This window comes from Mugil cephalus, chromosome 11 (assembly GCF_022458985.1).
Source record: "Mugil cephalus isolate CIBA_MC_2020 chromosome 11, CIBA_Mcephalus_1.1, whole genome shotgun sequence".
Lineage (NCBI taxonomy): Eukaryota > Metazoa > Chordata > Actinopteri > Mugiliformes > Mugilidae > Mugil > Mugil cephalus.
The window spans coordinates 6,955,071-6,978,754 of record NC_061780.1 but is presented as its reverse complement, the minus strand read 5'-3'; the positions used below and the strand labels follow the sequence as shown (position 1 = coordinate 6,978,754).

The following is a 23,684-nucleotide window of genomic DNA, read 5'->3' as shown; positions in this document are numbered from 1 at the left end:
TTCTTCCACTGGCGGAGTGGTGCGGATTAGAGGAGCGGAGTACTGCGGCAGCCGGCAGATGCGCGGAGGGAGACCAATCCCTGAATAGGTAGCCGTGCGGTTGGTTAGTTTCGCCGGTCTTTCACCGCAAGTATCAGAGAGCAAAGGAAGGAAGCGGATCCCCGCGTGATGCTCCGCTTGAGACAGCAACATTTCATTTGAGAGACGTCTCGCAGAGGGGAGATTGTTGCCTAACCTTTTTGAAGGTTTGAGAGACAGTTTATTTAAGCCCACGACAAATATTTTCTCAGACTAATAGATAACTTCTGTGACGTCTTTTTTTTTTCAATTTACGCAGCACAAAACAACTGAGCATATCTTCTTTTGTATTTCAAGGCAAGGCATTTTGATATAATACAACGTGAGGGGTTGACACCTCTCAAGCCGTGCATCACCTGAGAGGAGAAGAGTGACTGCGCCAACATGGGGGTAAGGCTGACGATATCAACTTTTTAACTGCGTTGTAGCCCACCTGAAGTGGCCTGACAAGTGAGAGGTAGCCTAATATAACTAATGAACGCGAAAGGATTCAGACTGAGTCGCGGTGTAATTTCCCCCCTGTCTGAAAAAATCCGGTTTGTCTGAGTGACATTGACTCTGATGCGGAACTGTGTTTTGCCCTGGTCTCCTACACTGCGACAAATTGATGTAGCCAGATGCAGAATGCAGCGGCCTTACGCTGCTCACTTTGATTTGACTTTAGCCTGATTTTGACTCGATCAAAAATGTTATCCTGCATCGTGTAGTTTGCTCTGACGCAGATGAAATTAAAAATAAAATCTATAGCAAAAGCCTTAATAGAGGAGGGGGTCTCTGTGGTTTAGAGGTTGTCAGTATGACTTGTATTTTAGGTCTCTGGCAGGGCCTTCACTATAACCTTGCCAGCCACGTTAGGCCTAATCGGTTTATTCTCTGTGGCCGCTTTAGGAGAGAATGAAGGGCTCGCTATCTTCACTTGATGCAAACCTTTTCGGAGAATAACACGAGCGTTGATATATTTTCTTTACATAGTTATGATGTGCGACTGTCCCTATGATGAGTGAACATTGTGTATTGTGACCTCCTTCGTCCCCGCGTACCCCCCCTCCCCACCCCATCCCCCTCCCTTCCCCCATCGTTCCCATCATGTCCTCTCCTGCTTTAACCCCCCTCTCCCCGGTTCTCCGGTGCTGCACATGAGAAACTGACGGTGATCCGGGAAACGATGCTGAGCAGCACCGTGTTCCGACACCGGACGTTATCCGCTGAGGAGTTTCATCCTCGGCACCCTCGATGACCCGTGCGTCATAATGCGGTTACCGGGAATAAGCGCCTCACCAGCTTATTTCCCCTTTAATTTGTGACATAACAGTGGCTCGATAATCGCCAACAGTGAACACATTCACACACACTAAAGATTAAATAAATGTCCGTTACACCCCCCCGCAGCACGACGACGTGATAGTTGACTTTGCAGGGTTCTCATCTCCTGCGCACATCCATCTGATCCGATTTTAAGCATATTAGCTATGTAAATTAATCAGCGGAGGACTGGTGCTAGCCAAGAGCCGAAGAGCGTCTGGAGACGTGAGCTATTGCGCAATTTCTGCTCCATCGCCATCCTGCGAAAGGAGTTGTAATTTGCAATCTCTGCTCCCGGTCTGCCCAGAGAATGATGCGGTGGCATGACGCTGCAGACAGGAGATCATGCGATGCTGAGAAATGTCCAACGCCATCCAGTGTCATCGCAGTGAGACACCAGCTGCTGCTGCTGCTGCTGCTGATGATGATGATGAAGATGAAGATGAAGATGATCGTGCCTCCGATTCGAGTCAGGTTGTTCTTTTAGATGGGGAAGTAAACCCGGCAGCATTAGCGGACACTGCGTCAAATGGGATGGGAGTGCAAAAAAAAAAAAAAAATGCTTACGCACGTAGCTACTGCTGCTGCGGTGTGGACGTTTGGTTAGGGAGGGAGAGACTCCGCATGGAAATGTTATGTCATTTCGGAATATGAACACATATGCACAGGGGCTGACATTGTAAAGAAGATCAACGCGATATTATGAGTGTGTCCATGACACACTTTGAAGGGTGTTTCTTTTTTCTTTCGCCCTTTGCGCGCGGAGGTGACCCTGAAGGGAGGGATGGATGGAAATGCGGATGAAGGGGCGGAGTGGTGGATGGGCAAGTGTAGCGGAAATCTTAGGTGTTGCTGATGGATTTCACTTGCATCCCTTTCGATTTGTCCTTTCCCCCCGAGAATTTCGCACTGGCGCAATGTGCGATGGCATAGCAGTCTGTCCTTTCCCAAGGCCGCAGGGGGCATCGCTTGAGACGTGCCTTCTGCGTCAAACCGAGGGCGGGGCCTCTGCTGTGGAAATTCCCTGTAAAGAGCTGTGATAGGTTGGGTTGGGGAGCCACGTAGAAAGTACCCGGTTAAGAGACGGCAGCGATGCTACAGAGCAAAGCTTGTGCAAAGAACATAATGGAGAGACAAATGGCACATTTTGTCAGACATAAAGATACAAAGTCTAATTTTAGAAGAGGGAGTGTTTTCACGCATACGCATCACCTTCCCATCTATCTCGCCGTTCGTCTTTCTGCATTTGTGCAGCTATACCTTATGGCGACCGAAACGGATGAGCCTAAAGGAGGGGTGTAAATTGAGATGTGAATGAAGGGCTGCGCACACGCATCACCTGCTGCTTTTTTGCCTTCTGACACATGACACAGATGGGGGAGGGTGCCAATGCTGAGAGAACAAGGGAGAGAGAGAGCGATAGAAAGGGCAGATAAGTAGTGACTGGTCTGCAGGTGTAGGGGGAGAAAGAGTGAGGGATTTAAAGTGAAGGATGTAGTGTACAAAGGGGGAGGGCTGCCCGGCTTTATATCCTGTTACAGGATAATGAACAGGGCTCACATTACCTTGGCTCATGTTTCCCCTAGCTGTGCCTTGTGGGATTGGTTATCAAGGGGACAGGAGACAGATGGGGTAGGGAAAAGAGGAATGAGCCTGATGTTCAAAGGGCATTTTTACCTAAAGGGCCGATGTTCAAAAATGAAGGTGTCGTAGTATGACTAAGGCTTTCTGAAGAGGTTTTAATGGCCAGTGTGTGGCTGTGTGGCCGAACAGAAGCTCCTGTAAGACTTAAACTGGACTTACTAATCACATCATGCTATAAAGGTTTCTAGAACAGCGTGTACTTTCAGGCTGGTGTTGGCGAGGTGTGCGCAGTGACAGAGGAGAAGTCAGAAAGTGTTACTGAAGGTAATTCAGGAGTTGGATGTGTGTGCCCTCTGCAGAGGCCCAGCCCACAGTTTGGTGCAGAGTGCTGCACATCCCTCCCCACTGCACCTGCTGCCTTATGCTAATAGGCTGCACTGTACCATGGCTGATCTGTCCCACGCGCTGCACGAGCCAATAGAAAAGCGTGCCCACACAGGATCTGATCAACCATATGGACTCACTGATTTGACTTTATGCCCCGTGGCCTAAAAGTCACCTAAGGTCAATACGGTGACCCTTTGAAATGCTTTTCCATTGTCTCCTTCAAGCCAGTCGTTAATTTCTGATCAATAGATATCATTTGTACTGCTGGAAGTTTCCTTCGTGACTCAGGGAGAGTACCGCCGAGGGACAGAGTACCGATTTTTCTAGTGCCTCAGCAACGTATCGACAATTAGCCTCCTTGATGGAAAGAGAGACTAACAGGACTATACTCGATCTGTGGGCCTTAGTTGTAGCTTGTGTAATGGTAATAAAATGTGAAGGTCAGTGCTGTCTCCTTCATAGATTACAGTGGACGCAGTGATTGATATGGCAACCAGCTCCAACATTAATGTGCTGATTGTCTCCCATAAAGACCAAGCTTCGGAGGGGTTAGGTTGCGTGACTACAGCGACATGACTAATTCAGGTTGTTGTCCTGGAGATGTGCATGTCCCCATGCGAACAGGCCAAAGCACCACATGTAACACTGGCCAGCTTCACTCTACAAAGAGCGTGGCAAGATGGCCATTTTATTCTGTACGAGTACCAAGAAAGCAAAATTTATTAATGCTAATCTAGGCCAGGCCACATTCACACACAACCAAGACACATCGACTGGACTGTACGTCCTTCACAGATCCATTTATTGGGCAGTACGTAGCATGGAACTAAAGTCACACTGTTACACAATTGTCTGTGTGTGATGAACAGATGAAGATGATCATGTGATGGACAGATGGACTGGAGGGAACAGACTGGTGCGAGGGGACTAGGGTTTAAAACTTAAATTGGGATTTTCGGTTTGTTTATTGCTTTTTGTTTATTTTATTTTTTTTTATGCAACCACAAGATTATTGCTAAAGCGATCTTAATCTCTCGTTGTGTTTATGTGGTTTTGAGATTTAGCTTCCCTTCCAGTGCTGTTAAGCGACCACAGTCATTTTACGGCACATTATGTGCACTATTCCATGTGACCAATACAGCCCCCTGAGCAGTTAGTGAATGTATTTTGGGACTGCAATCTGATTCTCCAGGAAGGGTTTTACGTCTAAATTTGCTATCTACAATCTCCTCCTTTTGATGCTTGTTCTCTTTGTTAAATAGATAGGAGGGCTTTACGCCACTCTCAAGGCAGATACAGAAAAGTGAAAAAATTATCCCAGCGGTCTCCTTTTCAAATCTCCTGCTAAGAGTTACCATTTCATCGTTTCCTTATCTAGTACTGTTAGAAGCCTTTCACCAAACCACTACCAACAAGGCTTCATGACAGATGCAGAGATTGATTTTTTTTTTTTTCTGTAAGAGACTGATTGCGAAAGAAGAGTGACATAGACACAAAGAGAATGAGAAGCATAGTGGGCTAATCCTGGGTAGTAATCAGACTAGCTAATCCCAGCAGCCATATCCACTGGTCCACAGCCTGAGCCCCCTGCCGTGGCCCTGCTGCAAGGAACAGCAGATGGCCCAATGACCTTGCAAGGTGACTAGCATGTAATAGCATAGACACACGCCACCATTATAGTAGTAGTGTGATGCAGATGCAGAGATTCATTATATCATGTTATTAATATTGTATGCATTCATACATTTTAACACCACGTTATTGCTGTTTATTTTTATATTTTCTTTGGTTTTATGACGTTATGTATAGAGAGAGTAAGCGCATCAACGTGTGGAAGAGTTCGCACTTTAATAAATTCTGCCGCGAGGATACATTAGTTGCAGTGGCCATTTATAATCAATGTGTCCCTGACAAACAGCCCTATCGACATTCAGAAGAAAAAAAAACAAAAAAACAATATTAATAAACCTGCTGGCTGCGATTACAGCTGCAGCATTTGAACTGTGTGAGCTAAGCAGTGGACCACAATGGAGACAGGGAGTCTTCAGTCTGTCGCCTCCACAGTGTGACAGATTTACAAGAGAAGGGGGATCTGGATTGGAACTCAGGCTACCACGGACAGGCACATGGCTCAGGACACCATGTGCTATGTCCCTGCTCTGTAGTACGCACATAGGAATCAGTGTCTCACACGAAGGTATGACAAATACTGTGGTGGTACTGAGAGTATAGATGCGTGTGTGTGTCGTGGACTGTTTTTTTCCAGCCCATAAACCACTTCCTCATACGAGTTCCACATACAGACAGAATACTATGACACATAATTCAACAGTGTTCTTACATTTTGTATGTGCAGATGTTTCTGTTTTGTGAGGAAGAGAAACAAGAAAATGTAACTTCCTGCTGCCGGTCAACATATCGCCGGTTTGCGTGCCCCAGCCTGTCATCTTGAACACGCTCATGTTTGGTGCCGCTCCTGCACTGAACATAATGGGAACACAATGTGCAGAACAGAGCACTATCACGAAACCCATATGTGAGTAGTGTATCTGAAAGTGTAGTTTATTGCGGTCTGTGATAAGTTTCATACTGCTGACATATAAAGTTAGAATGCACACTTGACAAAGAATTTAACAAGCTCTTTCTTTCTCGAGACACTTCTTACCTTTGGCATCTTAACACATTACTCTACAATGACTAGATCTCTCTTTCATTCACTCTGCATCTCCCTCGCTCTCTCTGCCGCAATGCGTGTAGACGCTGCACATACGGACATGCCAATACAATGACTCACCTCTGCTCATGCAGATACACACAAGCACTCACAAACGCACACTCAAATTCCTGAATCAATCGCCTGTCTTGCGTTATACAGCAGTGGATACAGCGTCCAGTTACAGATGCATCAATTATTACTCATCTTGGATCACATCAGGGGATTCTAGGAGTACAAGGCCACTGTTGAGCCCTGTCGCCATGCCAATGGCCGTGCTGGTTGCCGTGGTTACCTGCCCTCCCAAACACTCGACAGTGTTGTTCGCATGAGGGCAAAATGCAGGGTTTAGAGCTGGCCTGCTGAATATTTCATGATCAAATCAAATGCGCAGGGAGATACATGAAGCATTGTCTTAATTGAGTTACTGATCATGTGAACATAATGGGCGAATATGTGAGAGAATGTGACAGATTACTCTAAGTAAGCCATAGATGAGCAGGATATTTTTTTCCATTTCCTAATTATGTCTGAGATATGTCTGCCCGTCACTCCATTGGTCAGCAGGCTAGTGGGAGAGTAAGCGTCTGTAATTCCAGCCACAAGTCTCTGTTTCCAGAGGGAGATCATTAAATTACCAAGAGCTGTGTGGGACTGCTGGACACCCACGAAGACGCACACAGGCAGCGCGCGTTTTCTGTGTAAATAAGACACAAATTATATATGCACAAAATATGGACAAAATATGCTCACTTGATTATTAAACAATTAAGATCAGCATTAATGTAGCTTAAAGACTTGAAGACAATGAAGGCATCTTATCGGGTGTTATAAGGGGATATATGTTGTTCAGACTGCCCTTCCCATTAATGGTTAACGGCACAATGACACACACAAGCCCAAAACGGATACACACCTACTAAATCTAATGTAAAAACAAACACACTGTAAAAGCTGACATCTCTTTCCACTACAAGTCATGCTGAGAACTACTCATTCATATCTGCCAATAAAAATACACTTAAGGGCACACACGGACGGGCAGAGTGAGGACTGAATCTATTAGCACATGAGAACGCACACATACAACACAAGTGTGGTTGTGCAATCTATTAGAGTGGGGTCACAGAGGGTCAAACACTGATACAGAGCCAGCAGACAAAGACTGCTGGTCAATATCTAATTAGAAGCTTGAGAGAAGGGTGGCAGAAGTTCCTCTCACTCACTCTCTGATCCTCTCTCCGCACGCCTCTCCGTCTCTTTATCTGTACCCGCTTCTCACCTCCCACTGATGTCTCCTTTTCCATGAGACCAATCCCGTCTGTCATCCACCCCCGTACACATCCATCTCTCCGTGCCTTTGCTTTTCACCGCATTTGTCTTTGTTCGGAGCTGCCTACCGACCGTTGCCATTGTCCAGGCTCATGCACTTTATATGTGTGAGTGTGTGTGACATAAGAGGCCTGTGGGTCTATATTTATATTATTAGTTAGTCGGTGGCCCATACGTGTGCACTTACAGTGTTCGTTCATCGACTGTGGAAAAATTAAAACACGCACACCATTTTGACACTCTCCGACACACACTGAGACACAGGCGCAACACGCCCAGGGTCTGTCTCCGAGGGGATCAGCACCAGTACTTTTCCACTGCATCAGTCTGCGGCCCGCGCAGCCTCTGCCTCGCCAGGCCTGTCTGGTCTTGCTGCAGCAGGAGATTTGCTCACCTGCTCTTTTGTTACAGATCTGTGTATTTGCATGAGCACATGTTTGGCGTCTGGTCAAATATCTGCCTTACACGCTTTGTATGGCAAGCATGAACAATAGGTTCAGTGTTTGTGTTAGCGTTCAGAAGTGGTCGTTGAGCGGCTCCGTAGTAAGGTGACAGTCGTCATGCGTGTTAGTTCATGAAGCATTTTCATGATGACAATCCAGAAAAACAGGTATTTGTTAACACAGCTTCGGTGTGTGAAGACACGATTTCACAAGAGTTTTAACACAAAGGCATGTCAAGTGAGAATTGCAGAGTCAAGATGGTCTTCGTTGCAACAGGCATGTATGTTTTTGGTGTGGTTTTGGGTGTGTTCCTCGGTGTTGAGCAACATCACACTCCCTTGCAGTTGCTTTTGCAAATGTAATTGTTTGAATAAAGGAGCCACTTGATAAATATTTATTTTAAAGTAGGCACACTGTTAAGATTTTTTTTTTTTTTACTTTTTACCTTCCTTATACAGTTCAAACAAAGCAGTTAAGTAGCAGGCAGCTGAAAATGTTACTACACAGCCGGCCCACTAGAGGGAGCTTGCTTCAGTGTATTAAGCACATGTTTGCTCTGAAAGTGGCTTGTGAAATTTTAACCTCTAACCTAATTTTCACTCTTCATACACCATAATCTCAGACTAAAATGAATGCTATCATTGATTATTGGTTCACAGAGATTGTCTTTTCTGTTTGACTTAGATCAGGATCAGCTGGACTCGGCTACACTTAATCACTTAATCTGTCAGGTTTGCAAACGCCTACATGGATAAGTCAGTGCATATTTTCCGCATTGATCCGGGACCTCCTTGATTACCAGGTTGTGTCCATGGATGGCTAGTCTACTGGGACCCACTCGCACCTTCTGAGAGAGACTGTTGCTTTTTCTGTGTCACCTTTGACCTTTGATGAAGCGCTTTGATATGACCCAGCAACCAGCTCACTGTCCTTCGGGACAACAAGCTAGAGTTATATGAGGACTACAGTCCTGCCTTGCAGGAGAGAATCAGGGTTATTAATAGACCACTCATGTCTGGTTTAACTACATAAGCCAATTTCTAAGAGGACAATTAAAGTAGGGAGGGTAGCTGGAACAGCGGGCTTTGAAGTTAAGCCGGCAAAAGAGGACCAAGGCATTTGACACGTCTGTGTATGTATGTGTTTGTGACATAATTTAATTGTATTCCCGACGTGACAGCGTCTCTGCGTCTGCTCTGATATTGTAGATCATATTAGAAACCACTAAGAAACCTTTTCATGTGTCTGAGTTTTCCTCCTCTCTCTCATGTTCTTATGCCTGCAGCTACATAACTGAATAAACAGGAGCAGGTGATCAGTTAAAACCCACAGGTTAAACCATTTGCACCTGATTATGTTGAAGTGTACAACTGGCCAGAGATCAAATGAGTATGACAGAGCAAACAGCTTTGATGCTATTGTTCTCTTATTGTAGATAAGATTGAGATTGCTTGTTCAAGCAAAGCAGGACTACCAGGGTAATGCACACTCCTTCCATGTCTGTAATCAATCTTATGATGATATGGTTTTAAGTTCATCTTCTTATGTCTAACGTCGTCCATTGTTTCTTGAAGAGAAATCCTACCCTACCTCACAAGGCCACTTCATAAGAATATAACATTATTTACTTTCTAGCAAATCTGAGGAATATCAAGGACATTTGAATAAAGCCCACTGGTTTGATTTCTGTTGCAGTCGGTGACTGGTAAATACTCTCACGGTGCCAGGCAACACGGCACTGAATAGTCAGGGATTATAATGCATTTTCGGAGATAGCGTATCATTTGTAGTGCCTACAGTCACAAGAGCACAACAGCTAATATTAAACACAAAGGCACGCAGGCTACTATCTCCTCAACCTAGTCCAAAGGCATGTATAAAACATGTGTGTGTGTCTGTAGTATGGGCGGTCAGACAGTTACCGCGTTGCCACCACACAGGACAAAGATGACCGATCCCCCAAGAAGAAGAAGGGGGCGACCAGGGACATGGATGACCTGAAGAAGGAAGTGCCCATTGTAAGTGAAACTTTATTTATTCTCAGAATACTTGTGGAAATGTTGGATGTCAGTTCCCTTTTAATCCTGTCAATGATTCATTTTCAGGTTCCTTATTATTTATACTATTATATTAAAAAAATATATTGCTAATATTTATAATAATATGCGTAATACATTTTTTTCTACTATCAATAAGATGATTTTCTGTATTTGAAGAACATCTTGCAGGATATAATTAAGGAAAAAGAACTTTTGTGGAGAGAAGGAAAGTCTGTCTCGTGCAAAATGAGGTATTTTTGTTGGTAAGAGGGCTGACTTATTATCAAGAGGTCGCCAGTTTGATCCCACTTTTCAGCACAAGACACCAGGGTCACCATACCTGGCTGCCATAATGCACTTAACTCTCAGGTGAACTGCATGCGTGGAGTAAATTTCTATTTACCAAGGCAAAGGAATCTGCATAATTCATTCTCAAATCAAGCTATTATCTAAAAAAAAATAATAATAATAAAAAAAAAATCCATGCATGCAAAAAAACAGAAAACTGGAATCTGAAATATCCAAAATATTAACCATCTGTTCTTTATGTGTGTGTGTGTTTTAACAGACAGAACATAAGATGTCTGTAGAGGAAGTGTGCAGGAAATATCAGACTGATATTGTCCAGGTGAGTTGATGATGCCTCTGTGTTTGAGACTGTTTTCCCCGTGTGCCACTAGATAGCATCTGGTGGTTTGTTGAATTTTCAAAATCAACTTCAACTGTTCATTGGACTCAAAAGTAACACTAAATAAATATGTGAATGTTTAGAAATTAGCATGTTGATTGGCTCTGCATCAGTGCGGCGCTGCCTTCCTCAGCTCGCTCCAAGACCCACTTCCTCTCTGTTCCCTGCAGGGACTGACCAATGCCAAGGCTGCAGAGTTTCTGATCAGAGATGGTCCCAATGCTCTCACCCCTCCTCCCACCACTCCGGAGTGGGTCAAGTTCTGTCGCCAGCTGTTTGGTGGATTCTCCATCCTGCTGTGGACTGGCGCCATCCTCTGCTTTTTGGCCTACGCCATACAGGCAGCCACTGAGGACGAACCCGCAGGCGACAATGTGAGTAATCCACAGAGATATACGTAACTTGTGACACAGATCTTGCACAGACATATTTGCATCTGGCCACTTTGGACTCGGAAGTATTAACATAAATGTAACCTCAGCAAAGTAATTTTAGCATTTCACCATGTGCCTTTCTATCACTCGACTCTCATGTTGTATGTCTGACGCTCTCTCGTTCTCCCCAGTTGTACCTAGGTATTGTGCTCACAGCTGTTGTCATCATCACTGGTTGTTTCTCATACTTCCAAGAGGCCAAAAGCTCCAAAATCATGGAATCTTTCAAGAACATGGTGCCTCAGGTAAACATATGCCCCCACATACATGTGAATGAGATCTTATACAAAATAACACAGTAAAACAACAGCACAGGTTGTAAATACCAGTTAACAGGATTTAATATTCAAGGACACTGAGAAACAGAAATAGTCTTGTCTCCATTCATGTATGCTCTATATATTTGAAAAACAAAGTAAATGCTGATATTTCTTTTGCACAAAATAGAAAATGAGCATTTCTTGCCACTTATACACCCTCTCTAAAGAGCTTATGTTCATATATTCTAACCACTCACTGATGTGTCCGTGCAGCAAGCTCTGGTGATCCGCGAGGGTGAGAAGGTGCAGATCAATGCGGAAGAAGTGGTGGCTGGAGATCTGATTGAAGTGAAGGGAGGAGACAGGATCCCTGCCGACATCAGGGTGGTTTCAGCTCACGGCTGCAAGGTAGACACAAAAAACACAAACTCACATGCACGCATCCGCTAGTTTTGTTTTTGTTTGCTCCGTTGCAGCAGCTTATACCTTTTCTGTCGCCCAATAGGTGGATAACTCCTCCCTCACAGGAGAATCAGAACCACAGAACAGGTCACCTGACTGTACCCATGACAACCCCTTGGAGACCCGAAATGTCGCTTTCTTCTCCACCAACTGCGTGGAAGGTATTGTCACCATGGCAATAGCATTGCATGCTATTATTAACTTGAGGGCCGGCGGCTGCATTTAAAGCCCCCTAGCTGAGCCAAGTGATAAAGTTCACACTTGACACACACATTACTTTTAAAAGTTAATTTAGAAATACATTGTTAATAAAAATCACACAGCCTCTGATGTGGAAAAAATAAATATTTTACCACATTATAATACTGTCTTTTTTCCAAACCAGGCACTGCACGTGGTATTGTTATCTGCACTGGAGACCGCACAGTCATGGGTCGCATTGCTACTCTGACCTCTGGACTGGAAACCGGCAAAACACCCATTGCCAAGGAGATCGAGCACTTCATCCACATCATCACAGGTGTGGCCGTCTTCTTGGGTGTCACATTTTTCATCCTGGCCATCATCCTGGGTTACTCCTGGCTGGAAGCTGTCATCTTCCTCATCGGCATCATCGTGGCTAATGTGCCTGAAGGGCTGCTGGCCACGGTCACTGTAAGTTGAACAGTAATTAGAAAATTGTGTTTCCCTTTTCACCTGCTCCTGAATTAACATACTCTCATTTGTTTTTTTTTAATTTGTTGTTGTTCTTCAGTTTCTTTTGGATGGATATTGTTTCTCTGTTTTATTTTTTATTTTTCATTTATGTTTCATTTTATATGTTAGTGTAGATCAACTTGGTTAAATTCAGTGTTTTAAATAGACCATTTATATTGTTTTTTATTATTATTATCATTTTGAAGATGCTGGATTTAATTTATTTATTATTTTATCCTACCATTAGCTCCCTTTATGTAGCACAAACAAACATTTTCATTTTTAGCCTGGCAACTGATGGACTTAAATATCAATACTAAAATTCATATTGACATAGTTTAACATCGTAATGTGTTTGCCTGCAGGTATGTCTGACTCTGACTGCCAAGCGTATGGCTAAAAAGAACTGCCTGGTGAAGAATTTGGAAGCTGTGGAAACTCTGGGCTCCACCTCCACCATCTGCTCTGACAAGACAGGCACCCTGACCCAGAACAGGATGACTGTGGCCCACATGTGGTTTGACAACCAGATCCATGAGGCCGACACCACCGAGGACCAGTCAGGTTAGTAGGGAGGGAATAAAAATGTCCAAATTACCGAAATATAACATGGCACAGGTGGAAAAAAAGATTTCTTTATAATTAACAATACTCTCTGTTGTGTTCGTCATACAGGAGCTGCTTTTGACAAGAGCTCAGTGACATGGCTGTCTCTCGCTCGTGTCGCTGGTCTGTGTAACCGTGCACAGTTCAAAGCAGGACAAGATTCAATTTCCATCCTGAAGCGTGATGTGGCCGGAGACGCCTCAGAATCAGCCCTGCTCAAGTGTATCGAGCTGTCCTGTGGCTCAGTCAGGGCCATGAGGGACAGGAACAAGAAAGTAGCTGAGATCCCCTTCAACTCCACCAACAAATACCAGGTGAGTAACAACAACAGTATTAATGCCAGTACATATGATAAACAATGCATCAGAGGATTCTGGTTTAACCCTGATCTGTGTTCTCCTCCTCCAGCTTTCAGTGCATGAAACAGAGGATCCCAATGATAACCGTTACTTGCTGGTGATGAAAGGAGCCCCAGAGAGAATCCTGGACCGTTGTTCCACTATCATGTTACAGGGCAAGGAGCAACCCATGGATGAAGAGCTGAAGGAAGCTTTCCAGAATGCTTACATGGAGCTGGGAGGACTGGGAGAGAGAGTACTGGGTAAGGACAAACAGAACAGAAGTAAGATAGAGATGGATGGTTGAGGGTACAGTGACAGTATGACAGTGATGTTCGAAACTCCACAACCAAAGGTTTTTTTTTTTCTTAGATAAAATCTTTTATCCCTCATAAACTTCATTTCTAAAATGTGTTGAATTGCTTATAAAGACAAGACAGAAATGTAGTTTTCTGAAGAAGATTACCGCAAGTTGTTTCAAAAGTAGAGATAAGGACGGAAAATGTGAACTTATGCTCAGACATGACCAATCAACACGCTCCTTCTCCCTGCAGGTTTCTGCCACTTGATGCTGCCTGAAGATCAGTACCCCAAGGGCTTTGCTTTTGACACAGATGATGTAAACTTCCAGACAGACAACCTTTGCTTCGTGGGGCTCATGTCCATGATTGACCCTCCTCGTGCTGCCGTGCCTGATGCTGTGGGGAAATGCCGATCTGCTGGTATCAAGGTGAGCTGTCTCCTCTCAGTACAAATGTGTGTGATCAGACAGTTTTGTCTGTAAAAAAACGCTAAAAACTTCTGCTCTTTATAGGTCATCATGGTCACTGGTGATCATCCAATCACAGCCAAGGCCATCGCCAAGGGAGTGGGCATCATCTCAGAGGGCAACGAGACAGTGGAGGACATTGCTGCTCGTCTCAACATCCCTGTCAGCCAGGTCAACCCCAGGTGCGGAATGTTTCCCGTACAAAATACAGCCACAGTCTAACAAAATGACAGAAAACTGTGAGATCCTCATTAAAATTCAAACGTCTGTGTTCAGGGATGCCAAGGCCTGTGTCATCCACGGTACAGACCTCAAGGATCTGTCTCAGGATCAGATGGACGACATCCTGAGGAATCACACAGAGATTGTGTTTGCCAGGACATCCCCACAGCAGAAGCTCATCATTGTAGAAGGTTGCCAGAGACAGGTGGGAACATTTTGACATTGCTTCCATATACTGTCATATGTTTCATATAGAAAATGAGTTTTGTCGTGTCTGGAAATGTTAGACTGTAAGGTGTCAGTATAATTTTATAACAGCAGATGGCGCTAGTTGTCCACTGCAAAATGTTCCCTCGCTGATACATAAAACCTGTTTTTACATGAAATCCATTTATATACCTTTAAGAGCTAATTTAAAATAACGACTTGCTCTGTTTTAAATATTACATTTTAAAAATGTGAAAATATTTCATGTGAAATTATTTATTATTTATGCTTGCCTAAGAAATTATTATTATCTATACAAATAAAAGTTTTAATAGTCAATAAAAGGTTTCCTGAGAATGTTAAATGTATTTAAATGAATGCCAGTATGATATATTTATGTATATTTTAACAATATATTTTTTATGCTATGTTTTTTTTTAATTTATTATAAAAAACAGTTGTTCAGAACCATTTGGAAAAGAGTGTTTGAGTTTGTATTTCTCTTTTAAAACAAGAACAACTTTGCTAAACCAGAGATTAATAAAGTCAACATATATAACTTATTTTATGCAGTTACATTACTCTCTTTCCTTTTTTCCTATTTTTTTCTCCCAGGGCGCCATTGTGGCTGTGACAGGTGATGGTGTGAACGACTCTCCGGCCCTGAAGAAGGCTGACATTGGTGTTGCCATGGGAATCTCAGGCTCCGATGTGTCCAAACAGGCTGCAGACATGATTCTGCTGGATGACAACTTTGCTTCCATTGTCACTGGAGTGGAGGAAGGTGAGAAGAGCCAAAGGACCAAAGTGGAAATCAATATTTTATAATGAGAATCTTAAATAGCACATGTAGGAGGAATGGGAATAAGATTTAAGAATAGTTTTTTTTTTCCTGAAGATAAACTAAAGTAGCACATAGTATGTGGTGTAACCTCTTTGATTTTTTTTTCCCCCTCCTCAGGGCGCTTGATCTTTGATAACCTTAAAAAGTCCATTGCCTACACATTGACCAGCAACATCCCAGAGATCACCCCTTTCTTGCTCTTCATCATGCTCAACATTCCCCTGCCACTGGGAACCATCACCATCCTCTGTATTGACCTGGGAACTGACATGGTGAGCACTCAGCTAACACTCTTTATTAACACAGCTTAATGTTCACACGCAGGCAGTGTTGGGTGCAGCTCCTGTCATACTGTCGTACTGTGCTAAAAGTTTGCATGTCTTCCTACTCCCTCAGGTTCCTGCCATCTCTCTGGCTTATGAAGCAGCTGAGAGCGACATCATGAAGCGTCAGCCCAGGAACCCATTCAGGGACAAGCTGGTGAATGAGAGGCTCATCAGCATCGCCTATGGACAAATTGGTAGGTGTATAGAAGATTATCACAGTTGATCCAAACAACAATCTCTGATATGGATTGATCATTCTTAACTGACAGTATGTCATTATTATTATTATTATATATGAAGTAAAGATTTGTGTGTCAATCTCTCTCTGTGTCCTCAGGTATGATCCAGGCTCTGGGAGGCTTCTTCGCCTACTTTGTCATCTTGGCTGAAAATGGTTTCCTGCCCAGTATATTAGTAGGCATCCGTCTGGACTGGGACGACCGTGCCGTCAACGATCTGGAGGACAGCTACGGACAGCAATGGGTAAGTGTGCGCTGCTCGAGTAATGTTTTGTGCTTTTGTTGCTCTATTTACCTCACGGCCTGTCTGTCCTCTCCTGCCTCCGCAGACATATGAACAGAGGAAGATTGTGGAGTTCACATGTCACACAGCATTCTTCGTCAGTATTGTAGTTGTGCAGTGGGCCGATGTCATCATCTGCAAGACCAGACGTAACTCCGTGTTCCAGCAGGGCATGAAGTGAGTGCAGCTTCATGTTGTATACGAAGACATACACTTCATATAAAACACACTATTTGTTGCAGATCTCTTTTCTTATGCCTGAACTTATCTATCTTTCCAACTATTTTTTTAACTAATAATGATTAGAATAAATAGGATTTAAATCATCCAGACACACAGTTTCTACATGACAACAATTCTTCTCCTCATTCCAGGAACAAGATCTTGATCTTCGGCCTGTTTGAAGAGACAGCCCTGGCTGCCTTCCTGTCCTACTGCCCAGGCATGGACGTGGCACTCAGGATGTTTCCCCTAAAGTGAGTGTCTCATTTGCACATTAAGACAAACCTCCCAAGTATATCTGTTTACTTAATTATTTTTTAACTGTTGTGGTCCTCTTGTCTACAGGCCTACCTGGTGGTTTTGTGCATTCCCCTATAGTTTTCTCATCTTTGTTTATGATGAAGTCCGAAAACTTCTCATCCGCCGGAACCCTGGGGGTGAGTGTTTTTTCTGTCTACTTAAACAAGAGTCTGAGTGGAGTAAAGGATCGGGTTTAGGTGGCATATTGGGTACTGAATGTGCATGAAATTGCAGTAGCTTACATATGTCAGTATTTGTATGTAACCAAAACATATTAATTAATCAGCAATATTTTGTTATAACTGGAAAGGCCTGCGTGAACAGTTCATTAAAGATTTCAGTCTTTGTGCTAAGCTAAGCTAATTGCTGACTAGAACAGCCTTTGTATTTATCATACAGACGTGATTTTGAAAGCGTTGTTTAATTGTTAACTATTCCCTTGTTTTTCTTTCTTCCTTTTGCACTCCAGGTTGGGTGGAAAGGGAGACATACTATTGATCCATGGAGCGTCACTGCTCCAGCCCCTTACATCTCCACTTATTTCTCTCCCGTCACTCCATCCCTGGCAAGACACATTTCCAGATGCCCCCGCCCCCTTAAAGACAAAACCGCTTTAAAGCAATTTTCATCTCAACTGCCCCAAAGATTAAAAACAGCAAAAGCACCTTTACAACTTTCTACATTGACCTGCCCCCTTTCTCCCCATCTCCTATGATACTCTTTGCATGTGTTCTCTCACTGCTGTGTACATAAACCAATATATCTACCAAACGGCAGCTGCATATTGTGTATGTAGATTTGAATGAGCTAAAGATACAAAGGGAGTGTCTATGCTCGGCAAAAAAGGGCCATCCAAGCTCCTTCTCCTCCTCCCTGTTCTTCCCCCTGCTCTCACCCATTGTCTTTCTGTATACCTATGTTTCCCTCTCTTCTCCTCCTCGCCAACAACCCTTAGCTTGTCCTCCAACCCAACCACACACAGTTATAAAGATCACACAGTGAGATCCCACCACCGACGTCACTTCGACTGCCACCTTTCGCCTCCATCTCCTGTCTGTGGAGGACCAGCGGAGTGGCCATCTCCCTGACGTCCTCCCTGCGTCCATTTTCCTTCTATTCTGTTGTCAACGGCCAGTGTTGTTGTTTTTTAATATGTAGGGTAGGGGGGTTTTGATGATTTTACTTGTCTTTTTTATTTCAAAGATGGGAGGGGATGTGTGTGAGAGCTGCTTTTCCTCATTTAGGACTATCAAAGCACACCCCATGGCGTCCCGTCCCCCCTGTCTCCCCTCCTGTTTCTCACACCCCTCCCCTCTCTTCCCTCCTACCCCGTTTGTCTCTGTTTGTGTGCACTGTGTGAACCATTGTCCTTGTTAATAACTATTACAGTACACCCCCTCCAAGTTGGTAAATACAATTCAATCTTTCTGTGTGCTCTAGGAAATCTATATAATTCTATACTGAATTTAAATGAAACAATAAAAAACACATGTGGAAAAAGAGCTCAAGAGAGACATTCATGAAGACCATAAACAATATTGGTGAGAGGAAAATGTGAGAGATGTCTGTCTCTGTTTTTGTATTTTGTTTGGTTCCGTTACTTTTGATGGTTTTCCAGGAGGCTATTCTAAAGTGTAACAGCAAAGCAGGGCTTTAGGTTTTCACCAAAAGACGCAAGACGCCGACAAAGGCTTTCAGGTTCCTATCACTGCAGGTGTGCCGGTATGATGTGGTGAAGTGTGATGTGATGTGGTGAGTGGCGACGACGAGTCCATGTGCCTGGGGTCTATTAACCAGATCCAGATCCGGCCCAGAACTGTGTGCATGAATGTGTTGGGGACCAGTGAAGGGCCAGCAGCCTCAGGCTGGATCTGTTTTGGATGGCTGAAAGAGTTGAGATTCAAGAATAGAAAAAAAAAGAAAAAAGAAAAAGAAGAAGAAACCCACAACTAGTAAAACATGTGTGTCAAATAAATGAAACCAACACCAATAAATCATCTAGAACATTTAATACAACCTAGACCTGTCTGTGTGTCTTTGTTTTTAACATCTGTGGCAGAATGAGCACATATAATCTCCTCCCGTGTCTTGAAAAATGAGATATTAGTGACTAATACTCATCGCTTTCGTGCACAGTATAATTAATATACAGAAAACTACCATTTGTTGCTGTGGCCATGCAAAAAACAATGCTCTTGGAAGCTTGAGGTCCATATCGTATTACTCCCATTCACTCATAAATACTGAGAAATTTACAGAATGCAACCCTGTGTATTACCATCACAATTATTCTAATACATGCATTCAGCTAGGAAATAAAACTGATTTCCGAGGCACAATAACATAAGCCCTATTGATGCAACGCAACTTGGTGAACACATGACTGACGACTGAAGCAGTGCGTCGCAGGAATTGAAATCTATGGATGAGATGCCACCTAGTGTTATGAATATATTTGCACTTCAACCCCTGCAAACTGCATCATGTTAAACTGCCATAAGAGGAAGCAGTTGGCAGCAGCCCAGGGTAATGCACCAAAATAGTTCTGTATATGTGTCAGCCTCGTCTGGCATCAACGTAAACGAGGTTTGGGAGGAGAGTCCCCGTCCGCAGCACGGACTCATGAAAGGAACACAGTCGTGCAATTTCAGAAAAAGGTAATTTATAGAGCAATTTGTTTAAGGAAGAATGTCAAGTTCTTCGGTTAATAAAATGATATAAAGTTCCTTCAAATAAATAAATAAATAAAAAACCCTGCAAACAAAGCCATGTTTTTATCTTCAGGGAACAAACTGTAATTGTGCTACTTCTCTGTGCCTCAAGGGTCATTTATATTAAATGAACTTCTTATTGCCCAGGCAGTACACAAGTCAAATTAATTATACATGATATAATGCCCTATATCTTGAGAGTCTGTCAGAGGTCACTTTGCCACATTCAGAGACAATCTCATCCCTTCAAGTGAGAAACCCGCAAACTTTCTGGAACTGCTCCACCGCTGTCCAATGACAAACGTGCTGTCTCCAGCTCATACATACACACAAACGCACACCCACTTTCTGTCACTCTCACTGACAAACACGCTCACACTCTCACCCTCGTTCTAATTTCCCCCGTGTCTCTGCAGTGAGCTCACTGCAGTGCGACTCTCCTCTCCTCCCCCCCTCCTCGCCACCCTACGTATAATAGAATATCGATCGCTTGCCTTTGCCGCAGTGTGTAAGCGAGTGTGCCTGTGGATGAGTGTGTGTCTGACTGGGGCCCTCCAAGGTCATTGCCATGGCAACCTGAGCATGGGGTCCTTTAGCTGTGCTGTCACAGAGCACAGGTCAGAGGGGTCACATGAATGGGGGGGGGACAAGAGGGGGGGACCAGAGGGGGTTGGTGAGCGCTGCAGTGTCTGGTGTACTAGAGAAAAAGAAGAAGAGTGTTGCAAGCGTCCCGTTCCGTTGTGTATTCAGACCGGACCAGAATAATGACAAGTGTTGAGGGCCACTGAGTTCGCAGCGACTCCTGCTATGGCAGCACAAAAAGAAGTAGAATTAACTGAATGAAAACACATACTTGACTGGATCAGAAAAAATAAACTGCGAACTGGGCTTTAAAAGGTTTATTGCACTTCCGAAGTTTGAATACAAAACACCCGACTTACATTAAAATGTGAAGTCATGAATGATGAATTTACAAAAAAAAAGTGTTTACATGACTTCAGACCTGACTGTTCCAAGCAAAGCCGATAAATATGCGCAATCAACAAAGTCTTATTCCCTCATTCTTATAAAAAGTACCGTAATTAAGTATTGAACGTTTAAGGTGTCTTACTAAATTTGTTGTCACATTTTCTCAAATGAAAAAAAAATAATTTTATGTATGCACCTTAACTAGACATAATTTAAAGCATATATATGGCACTTTTCCTTTGGAAAATGAATCATTAAGTAGCATTTTAGTAGTATGTCTATTACATATACATTTTCAGATCATAATATTTGTGTCAGACAGAATGTTATTTCCCATGATATCTACAGCATAGCGGAGAGTACAGCACAGATGGTCCACGAAGAGATTAATAAGTTGGAAGATAAGTCATCATATAAAAGCCATTGAAGGAAGTCGGAGGCTATTTGACACAAATCAGAGGCATCCCAGGTTTAAAATTTGTAGTTAAAGGCATGTAATCTGTGTGCTTGGATTCATGTACATAATTTGTTTTCCTGTAGAGTTATGTGCAGGATAAATGCTATAAAGTGGACTGTAACAACAATTATTGCAGAGGCAAGACAAGGCGCATTTACAATGGCACAGTTAATATACAGGGAAAACACACACAAAGTTAAGGAACAGACCCAGGGGAAGCTTATCCTCAAACCTTCACTGGTGACCAGCACCTGCTGCTCTTCACACGGACTCCATGAGCAGCTCTTCCATGTCAGATCCCTCCAGCTCACGGAGCGCAGCGTGAGAGCCAATCACGAACAGCGTTGCTCCTGAGACGACACGTGGCGGAAGGAAAACGGGAAGTGAAGAGAAAGAATAACAAGAAAGGTTGGTCTTTGACCTTACATAGATTCCTGCATAATAATAGTAAGAATAATGACATTGCATAATAAGAGACAATAATGTGGTTTGGCTCACCTAAAACCCAAAACACTGCGGCTCCAGCTCCAGCCAACCAGAACACAGGCAGAGAGACGGCTCCAGCCAGACTCAACTGGTGAGGGACGGTTAGTTCCCTGCCTGAAGAGTTGACAACATATATAGTATATTACTGCACTCATTAGAAATGGTTTTGTGCTGCCTCATGAAGATGCAGTTTACTAGAAAAGATTCAAATCATCTCAGTGATGTATTTTATTATTTAGACCCTGGCACACTTAAAGCTAAAGCTAGATTTAGCTCTTTAACATTTGCATTAAGTTAATTTCATAATGTTTGTTCATTTGAATTTACACACAAAATTTAAAAATTGCTAAAAAATATTAAATATAAACATTAAATAATTATTCACTCAAGTAGAAGCTTTTGTGGCAGCGTTACTCACCTAGAAGAACCAGTTTGGATTCCAGTGACTTGAGGTGGATTATGTAGAAGGCACCAGCAAACACAGCCAAGGCAATGAGTAGCATGGGCGAGCTGATACTGTAGAGTAGAAAATCAACAGGACAATCAAAACGATGCAGATGGACTTCATTTAAAGCTTATTACACCAATTCCACGCTCTGGCATTTTTTTTTAATAGCAAGCTGGACGATTCTTAATAAAACTCCATCTAACAGTTCCTGTAGGAGTAACACCTGGACAGACCTGTAAGTAAATGTTCTCAGAGACAAAACAAAAGTAGACAAACTCCTAGGCCTTACATGCAGTAGAGGATGAGACCCAGAAAGATGAAGGTGTAGTTGCTGTTATAGGTTTCCACATTTTTCACCACCCTCTGACACAACTCTCCAAAGTTGCGGGGTTTTGAAAACTTGCGCTGGTCCACAAAGCTGGCCCACGGTCGGATGGACAGCCGGCGTCTGTCGATCCACTCTTTAGCCATGCTGGCTGAGAAGCCTTTGGGCAGCCAGAGCCTACAAAAATAAGACGAAAACATTCAGAATTGAATAAATAATAAAAGACAGTTAAACAAACGTAAAACTAACAGTATCACTTGGCCGCCCTGCAAACTACAGAGCAATAAAAGTAGATTTGTGCAACGAATAATTACCTCTTTTGTAAAACATTATTGGCATTACAACTCTGTGACAAATCTGTGAGAACATATCATCTCTTACTTTGACAGGACTCCACCGGTGCCGGTTGGGTGTGCATCCTCAGCAGTGAACAGATCTCCAGCCTTGCTGTCCATGTCTACGAGACAGTTCTCACCCTTTGGTGCTCCGGATGACATCTACAGACTGTCCAGGATCAGTCAGTGGGGAAACGTGAAAATGAATATCATGCGGAAAAATGTTGTTACTGACACGAGTTAATTTAATTTAATTTTTTTTTTTTCCACTGGAGGAATCAGATGCTTTTTGGTACCAACAAAAAATCGTGGGCATAATAGTAGCACCAATCATCAAATATGACTTAAGATTAAGATAGTTTAAGATAGTTATTAAACCCAAAATACCAAAGATCAAGTGACTGCATTTGGTTTATTTACATTGCTTTATTATTGTAACATCTGATCCAGCTGTAAAAAACTTGATTACGCCAGGTTCAAAGATACAAATCTGAACTTCACACAGCCCAGAAATGTACCGGTAGTTAAGCTTTTTTACGATGCAGCATTTGAGCAGTGGAAATTTTTAGTCAACCCAGGGCTTGGTCACTGCCACATCGCAAAACCACCAGGATGTTTAACAAGTTGTTACTGCCAAACAAACACAGCTACTCGATTTACGAAGGGACTAAACGAGACAGCTTTTCGAAAATCTGTAAATATGTGCGCTGCTGGATATTGATAAGTGTGGCGAAAACAACTTAGCCGGATTGTTGTTAATAAATTACCATAGCTAGCGCCTCTGCTAACATTCATGTCAACGTTGCTCCAGGCGGATATGTAAAGATTTCTAACACCCAAATACACGTTTTAAACGAAGACAAATAGCACTCAGCCTGCACAGGCAGTGAAACTACTGAAAGTCTGAAATCTACCACTGTTTAAGCGAAAATACTCACATCAGAAGTTCCACTGAACTGCTTCAGATCTGTTGTTGCTCTGCTGTGTGACGGATGTGATGTGGCTATTACTTAACTTACTACAGCACTGGTGCCAAACAGCGCCACATACTGGCCACGTCAACATATTCATCCTCCGCCTCAAGTTTGCCCCTTACGACAACAATACTTGCCTCTGTCAGACAAATAGCTCTTTTCATGCTTATTTTATTTATTTATTTATTGTACTTAACCCTCAGAA

General features: G+C 43.1%; 2 protein-coding genes across 3 annotated transcripts; one reads left to right on the top strand and one right to left on the bottom strand.

The window, feature by feature from the left end:
* Positions 1 to 67: 67 nt before the first annotated feature.
* On the top strand, positions 68 to 18,794 carry atp1a3b (ATPase Na+/K+ transporting subunit alpha 3b). Of its 2 annotated transcripts, none has more exons than XM_047598881.1 (23): positions 68 to 245; positions 376 to 468; positions 9,741 to 9,857; positions 10,447 to 10,506; positions 10,737 to 10,940; positions 11,132 to 11,245; positions 11,534 to 11,668; positions 11,766 to 11,883; positions 12,108 to 12,376; positions 12,784 to 12,982; positions 13,094 to 13,338; positions 13,433 to 13,625; positions 13,917 to 14,092; positions 14,177 to 14,313; positions 14,408 to 14,558; positions 15,176 to 15,344; positions 15,522 to 15,676; positions 15,801 to 15,924; positions 16,068 to 16,213; positions 16,299 to 16,429; positions 16,627 to 16,728; positions 16,820 to 16,911; positions 17,244 to 18,794. In XM_047598881.1, exons 2-23 carry the CDS (start codon positions 463 to 465, stop codon positions 17,270 to 17,272), a joined length of 3,072 nt encoding a protein of 1,023 aa, XP_047454837.1. In that variant the 5' UTR covers positions 68 to 245; positions 376 to 462; the 3' UTR covers positions 17,273 to 18,794. The 2 variants fall into 2 exon arrangements, with proteins under 2 accessions (XP_047454837.1, XP_047454838.1); XM_047598882.1 differs by having other exon boundaries at positions 69 to 245; positions 9,780 to 9,857.
* A 1,575-nt stretch (positions 18,795 to 20,369) lies between these two features.
* Positions 20,370 to 23,605, bottom strand: rabac1 (Rab acceptor 1 (prenylated)). Its single transcript, XM_047599813.1, has 6 exons — positions 23,444 to 23,605; positions 22,552 to 22,674; positions 22,135 to 22,347; positions 21,816 to 21,913; positions 21,410 to 21,511; positions 20,370 to 21,261 (listed from the first exon to the last, which is right to left on the bottom strand). Exons 2-6 carry the CDS (start codon positions 22,665 to 22,667, stop codon positions 21,173 to 21,175), a joined length of 618 nt encoding a protein of 205 aa, XP_047455769.1. The 5' UTR covers positions 22,668 to 22,674; positions 23,444 to 23,605; the 3' UTR covers positions 20,370 to 21,172.
* Between the last annotated feature and the right edge of the window lie 79 nt (positions 23,606 to 23,684).

Bases quoted from the DNA above. Each gene is read 5' to 3' on its own strand.
- atp1a3b (XM_047598881.1), top strand. The intron at 14,093-14,176 runs GTGAGCTGTCTC...TGCTCTTTATAG, and splicing joins GCCGATCTGCTGGTATCAAG to GTCATCATGGTCACTGGTGA. The intron at 14,559-15,175 runs GTGGGAACATTT...TTTTTCTCCCAG, and splicing joins TAGAAGGTTGCCAGAGACAG to GGCGCCATTGTGGCTGTGAC.
- rabac1 (XM_047599813.1), bottom strand. From the start codon at position 22,667: ATGTCATCCGGAGCACCAAAGGGTGAGAACTGTCTCGTAGACATGGAC. The intron at 22,348-22,551 runs GTAAGAGATGAT...TTATTTTTGTAG, and splicing joins ACCGGTGGAGTCCTGTCAAA to GCTCTGGCTGCCCAAAGGCT. The intron at 21,512-21,815 runs GTGAGTAACGCT...TCAACTCTTCAG, and splicing joins ATCCAAACTGGTTCTTCTAG to GCAGGGAACTAACCGTCCCT.